Raw genomic sequence first — 7,296 nt, 5'->3', positions numbered from 1 at the left:
TCAGGGGAGAAGAGTTGAGGGAGAATTAACTGCATTATCTCAAACACTAAATGAAATAATTTAGACACACTGCTTCTAGTGCTTCTAGTATATCTGAATTATTGAATTTCTGAAATAATAACAACCAGAGCTTAGTTAAAAAATGAAGAGACTTTTAAAGTTTTTTATGAAATACTAATATAGAATACACCTTAAAAAGTTAATTATCCTGAACACAAAAAAAAATTATTACTTAAAACAAACTTCATGTGTATTTTTAGTGGGTTGTTTTGAACATCTATTAGTTTATTTATATAAAAATATTTACATATACTTTTAATGAACGATTACACAGGTATCTCTTCAAGGGATTGCAAAAATGCATATTAACATGTCTGTTAGCTTAACATGGATCAAAATATACTACTTGCTAAGGAGATTGTAATGATATTTATGCAGACAAGGAAATGATTGAAGTAAAGACTTGATAAAATCATGTAAGACTCTCATGCTTTTTTTTTTTTTTTTTTTTTTTTTTTCGAGCTGGGGACCGAACCCAGGGCCTTGCGCTTCCTAGGCAAGCGCTCTACCACTGAGCTAAATCCCCAACCCCGACTCTCATGCTTTTTGCTTGGTCCAGAATATTTGGTCAAAACTGAAGAAATAGAGTCAAAATTGAAGAAATAGAATAAACACAAATTAATATGAACATTATCAATGGTTTTAATTTTTTTTTAGATTTCTACTTTTAGTACAATTGAATCAACTCATGATAACCATGAAGCACATCAGTAAAAGTAATCTAATCAATGCCTGCCATTAATCAAGATTAAAGTTGAATTCACTAACAAAGATGAAAATGTAAAACTTTGGTAGAGCTTTCCTGACTTGTAAGGGAAGGTATACTCAGACATCTAATTAATTACATTTGATTAAGAAGAGTAAGGAAGAGCCTTAAGAGAGTTAAGTCCCAACAGTCTCTAGTTGAAATAAATGGATATACCTGTTGTTCAGTTGCAAGAGAATAACATAGGAAGACACTCATCTCAGGTAGGTTTCTGAATAAAGTACTCTCAAACAAAATACATTACATTTCATTTTCTTTGAAATCAATAAAATTCAAGCTGTTGAATTGTAAATAAGTTGTTTAACACTGAATTATTGGGCAAAAAAAAGGAAAAACAAGTTCTAGTTAATGGTCAGTGATATTCGTCTTTCAATCTTAATGAATTTTATGTCTCTACATTTTCATTAGCAGTGAGAGTTTTAAGAACACATGGTTTTCTATCAATACAGAATGCAAGTTTTCTGTTCTAGTAAAAATACATACTGTTTGTCAGGAGGTTGCCACATGCCAATTGAAAATTTGTTCTAGATTTATTCAAATAATTCTGCCCATTCCACATTGAAATTTCTCATATTTGTTCATCCAAACCCCACACTCAAGAAAAACCATTGGAGTTTTAAAAATATACATTTCATAGCCCACGTTCTAGTTCTCATATAAATCAAAGGGCTAAACCGCTGCATACAATAAATATACAAAAGTAGGTCCACAAAATAAATAGGGGACTGCAATTGCAACTATTTTTTATTTGGAGAGAAAAATCAGTTTTGTAAATAGAGTGACACAGAGTATATAAACACTTGAGGACTAACCACATGTTCAGTATTGACCAACAGAAAATGGACTTCACACGTTTATTTTGCTTTTACCTGGTTATACTTTGGTGTTGTCTTTTTTGTTTTGGGGGCAGAGTATTTTGTTTTCTTGATTTGAGAATTCTGTTATTTTGTTGAGATCTTTCATGTTTTCTGAGAAAGATATTAAAATTTGTTAGAGAGTGATTATGAAAGTATTTGAAAGGACTTGGGAGAAGACTATGACGAAAATGCATTTATATTTAAATTTTCTTTTAAATAGTGAAAATATAACAAAAAATTTATAAGACCAATTTAGAAATCAATGACCAGCAGAAAAGTTTCCTGTTTTATGTCACAACTAATTCCTCTTCTCAGTTTATTTTATTTTTGGCATTTGGGCTCATGTAAGTGATACTCATATGTGTGGCACATAATGATGATTGGTGACAGACATTTCAGTTAATGATGTTTCATATTCAGTAAAATTTATAATAACTTAGTGCCATAATTCTTTTCATACATTAAATCATAGGTATTTGTGAATTACAAATGATGTTGAAGCAAAAGCAGTGACTAAGAGCCTATAACAGTTAAAAACATTAATTCAGCATATGATATTTTTAATTATTATTATTATATTGCTTAATGGAAGCATGTTCTATATATTTAAATATACTGCTTAATAAAAAGTGTAAGAGAGCAAGCAATATTGTACTGAACAAATACATGAACATATAGATACAAAGATTATGAACTTTCTGCTCCTTGCTCTTATAAAATTGCTGTGCTGATTAATACATGGTTTTCAAAAGGTTTTCAGGATTTATAAAAATTTCCTGAAGGACTAAATAGTGTAATGCTTAGTTATATTAAATACTGTTCTGTATTTGACAAGTAAAAATGAACACTAAATTATTATTGTATTGTGACTTTTGTAAATTTTTAGAACAAAACCAAAAAAGTCATGGATAACGGGAATTGCTCCTCATTGACAGAATTTCTCCTTTTGGGAATTACAAATAACCCCGAGGTAAAAGTACTTTTATTCACTATATTTCTAGTTGTTTATCTCACTAATCTGCTGACAAATGTCGGAATAATCATTTTAATCAGAATGGATACCCAGCTCCACACACCAATGTACTTTTTTCTCAGCCATCTTTCTTTCTCTGATCTTTGCTATTCCACTGCCGTTGGTCCCAAGATGCTTGTAGACCTCCTGTCCAAGAACAGGAGGTCTATTCCTTTTCTTGGCTGTGCTATGCAGTTCTTCACTTTCTGTATATTTATAGATGCCGAGTGTGTGCTTCTGGCAGTGATGGCATTTGATCGATATAAGGCCATTAGTAACCCCCTAATGTATGTAGTAGATATGTCCAGGAAAGTGTGCTTCCAATTATTGATTGGTGTTTATTCCGTGGCATTAGCAGATGCTTTGATACATACAACATTGACATTCCACTTATGCTTCTGTGGGTCTAATGAGATTAATCATTTCTTCTGTGACATTCCTTCAGTGTTAGTACTGTCTTGTTCAGATACACAGGTCAATGTGTTAGTCATATTCACCGTGTTTGGTTTCATTGAACTGAGCACCATTTCTGGAGTGCTTATTTCATATTGTTACATCATCTCATCAGTCTTGAAGATCAGCTCTGCTGCTGGGAGGATAAAGGCTTTTTCTACCTGTACATCACACTTGACTGCAGTTGCAATTTTTCAAGGAACTATGCTCTTCATGTATTTCCGGCCAAGTTCTTCCTACTCCCTAGATCAAGATAAAGTGACTTCCCTTTTTTATACACTTGTAATCCCCATGCTGAACCCTCTGATTTATAGTTTGAGAAATAAAGATGTGAAAGATGCACTCCAAAGAATAAGAAGCAAAATGTGTTTAAAATAATTGCATTGTATGTACGACATATTTCACTTTCTTCACTGGACTGCTTTCTAGAATATCATCTGTCCATGTGTTAAGACTTCTTAGTCTGGTGTCTTTATGCAACTCCTAACAATGGAAGAAGTATAGCTCTAACTCCTTTGCCTGGTCTTGGGATTCTTTTTCCCATATTGGTTTGTTGGAGGGGTTTTTCCTTTTCTTATTGTATCTTGTTTTGTCCTATTTGGTTGTTGTCTATTGAAGGCCTGCTCTTTTCTGAAGAGAAAACAGATGTGAGTGAATCTGGGTGATGAGATAATGGTGAAGAGGTGGGGAGAATGGAATGAGAGTGTGGTCAGGATATGTTCTATGAAAGAAGAATCTTTTTCAATAAAAACAAAAAAAAATAAATGATACCAGTTCACAATACTTCCATTATGAAAATTAAATTTATTCTTTTACTTTATTGTTGTGTTTTTTAATCTGCAGATGAATTCTAGAATCCTATGAATGTCACTCAATTATCCTAAAAAGATATACATAGAAATAAAATTATGCATATATATAGTATACATATAAATTATATACAATTATACTCTGAGCTTTTTCACTTTATTCATACTAATCTTTATTGAAAGGGTAATAGAAGAATGTTTAAAATATGTCCAGTGGGTATGAAACATGTTAATTAGGGACACTTAAATGATTCATCATTATTCTGAAAATACAACTGAAAACGAGACTTGGGTTCAAATCTTATAAGGATCATGTATGAAGGAAAAGTTTTCTAGATGGAAATATTAAATCACAGATTTAAACAGCTGAATGCTGAGCCGTGTTTCTGAGAGTCTTCAAATAAAATTTGCTTCTGAACAAGGTATCCATAATTTTCCCTCTTTTCCCCAATTGACGTTGTAATAACTACTGACCAAAAGTACTTTAAGAAGAGATTTACTTATTTTATTCATAAATAACAAAACACACACAGTGTATGTGTGTGTGTGTTTGTGTGGGTGTGTATATTTGTGTGCATTTGTGTGTTTGTCTGTGTGTGTGTGTGTGTGTGTGTGTGTGTGTGTGTGTGTGTGTGTGTGTGTGTGTGTGTGAGAGAGAGAGAGAGAGAGAGAGAGAGAGAGAGAGAGAGAGAGAGAGAGAGAATGGATTGTTTTGTTGTGGCAGTAAGGTCCTGCTGTGCTAGCCACCTGAATAAAAACAGCCAGGAAACAAACAGATTTCTAATTAGGGATGGGTTATAACCTCAGTGTGATGCAGTGTCACCCAAGCTACATGCCATACATTTATGGGAAAAGACCTTTAGCTGTGCAAATAGATACTTTTGCTGGCCACCGATTTTCAAACCAGTGAGACCTGCCATTTTAGCAAAACATTCATGCCATTTTTCCACATGGGCCCACGACTGTCTCATAATGAAAAGGCTTATGAAATATTTTCTAAAAGGTCTTTATTGTTAACAGTCCCAACATTTTTCAAAATTCTGTTCTCTTAGCTGTAATCATTTGTAAAATATGAGTCGTTACATATTTCAAATATAAAGAAGTTACAGAATAAATTTCTAAATTCTAAAGCAACCGCATACCAAGAAAAATTCAGACCAAGTTAATACTGAAGCTCAGCCAAAGTAAATCAAATGCTTTACCTATATTCCCTTGAAAAGTCAGTTGCATCTCCCAGAAGTTTATGTACCCTCTCTTGAGCTAGATAGATTCAGCGCTTACATTGTTCTTCGCTAGAACAATTCTGTATTGCTAATATCTCCAATCATGAGGTTTCCATAGAACCTGTTTGTTTCCAGTTACGACTATGCAGAGAACCTTCTCAGATCATTTGTTCAGGCAATCCAACCTGCTATATATTATCTGGATTTGGTGGATTTTTCAATAACTGTTTTAATCCTTGAAATGTCAGTTTCTGGGCATAGTGTGAAGTTTTGCTGACACAAAATTCTTTGTCATTATAAAAATGCCAATCTATGGTGCCATCTTTTTAAATGGGATGTTTAGTGTTTATATTTATGCCATAGTTCCTCTCTTCCACATTCAACATAGCACATTTGTTTGTTTTGTTGGAGCATGCTACGGATTTTAAAGAATAAATCTGGAAAACCTTCCACATTCCTTCCGCAAAGTAATTGTCACATGAGCAAACCATTTGGTCAGGTTTGTCACTACAATGATACAAACTCTTATTGCTTATTCTCTATGATGGTCAAATAATTCCAATTGATGTAGGTTTTAAAGGACATTTTTGACAGCCCTAGTCACAAGCCTCTATATCTATCAAATATCAATTCTGTCACATAGTCCATCAGTTTTCCCTCTGAATTCCCTTCATCATTACTTATTAAAAACCCTCTGTGAGATTCACAAGCAATTCTTCTTTCCCATTTCTCCCATTTTTTAAATATTCATCAAAGTTAGTTGCACCCCCCAAAAAAAGGTATTTCATGATTTCTTTTCCTATTTTTGACACTTACTTCACAATTTTTCGAATTCCTCATGTGTATATAATACATTTTTCTTGACTTCACATCCATTCCTTCCTCAGCTCTTCACTTCCATCTGCTCTACATTTCATAGAACATCAAGTCATTTGTTTGATCTAGAATATTCATGGTTATGTAGCCATTGCCTGGATCATGGTTGACCGACAACAGAAAAAGATCATTTTTACCTCACTCAATCATAAAGATCAATATCTTCTTACCATATTCTGGGAGTGCATAGACATCTCTTTTCTCTCTGCTGAAATACTGAATGTAGGCATCCACTATTGCTCTGAGTTAATGAGTTCCTCTCCTATCCAGAAAATATTTTTGCTCCTCTCTTCTCCCATGTCCAGCTATAGTTAGTTTTACTTCTCCTCCAACATGTTCCCTAAACCTGGGAAAAATAGGTGTCATATACATGTCCCAACAATGGTTGCACAAACGACAAACACTCTTTCTTAGCACTTTGATTAGTAGAGAGATTTGCATTAACTACTTTCTCATACACACACACACACACACACACACACACACACACACACACACACACACGAGGCCAAATTTTTTTCTTATGAGTTCTGAAAGCTTGAGCAACATTTTGATGTAGCACAAAAATATACTTGGCAATTTTACAATTGTTCAGGGGTTTGATTTTTTTCTTAGTATTCAATATTCAATAGAATTTTAGAGTTTAAAAATTTCTCACAGATGGAGCATAATATGAGTTATCAGTATCACTTTCACAAACTGCGACCATAAGAAACATACAGTGCAAGAAAACCTAACATTTTAGTGGTATCATTGGAGTTGTAAGACATCATTACCTATAAGTAGTGTATTTTTTATACAAGCACACACATACATGTATAAATATGCACACACATATATATAAATATACATGTATATATATATTTATTATATGTATATATATATATATGTATTTTCAGACTTATTACATATTTGGGAAGTCCAAGTCATAAGTTAAAAAAAAACACACAAAATATATTTGGGGTAAAAATGAGTTGAACTGTGTGTTAATTTTCAAAGAAGAAAAGAGCACACATTGGTATCTGTCATTAAAATGTTTAATTTTCAATCTAAACTGATGTTTCCCCTAACAATTGAAATACTGCTTGAGCTTTTGTGAAAACATTGATAATGTCTGCACATGTTAAACAATTGGTTAGTCATTGTCATTGTAGTAGCTGAGGAGTCTGGGACTCCATGATCCATAGCTTTGTGTTTAAATTTTTTTTTTTTTTTTGTTTTTTTTTTTCCGGAGCTGGGG

General features: G+C 33.0%; 1 protein-coding gene across 1 annotated transcript; it reads left to right on the top strand.

The window, feature by feature from the left end:
* Positions 1-2,584: 2,584 nt before the first annotated feature.
* On the top strand, positions 2,585-3,526 carry LOC116900360 (olfactory receptor 5W2-like). The gene has a single exon (XM_032902112.1). The coding sequence runs from the start codon at positions 2,588-2,590 to the stop codon at positions 3,524-3,526; it is 939 nt and encodes a 312-aa protein (XP_032758003.1). The 5' UTR covers positions 2,585-2,587.
* Positions 3,527-7,296: the final 3,770 nt, after the last annotated feature.

Source organism: Rattus rattus, chromosome 5, assembly GCF_011064425.1.
Source record: "Rattus rattus isolate New Zealand chromosome 5, Rrattus_CSIRO_v1, whole genome shotgun sequence".
NCBI lineage: Eukaryota > Metazoa > Chordata > Mammalia > Rodentia > Muridae > Rattus > Rattus rattus.
This window is presented reverse-complemented; position numbering and strand designations above follow the sequence as displayed.

Excerpts from the sequence above, each read along its gene's own strand:
- LOC116900360 (XM_032902112.1), top strand. The coding sequence starts at position 2,588 with ATGGATAACGGGAATTGCTCCTCATTGACAGAATTTCTCCTTTTGGGA.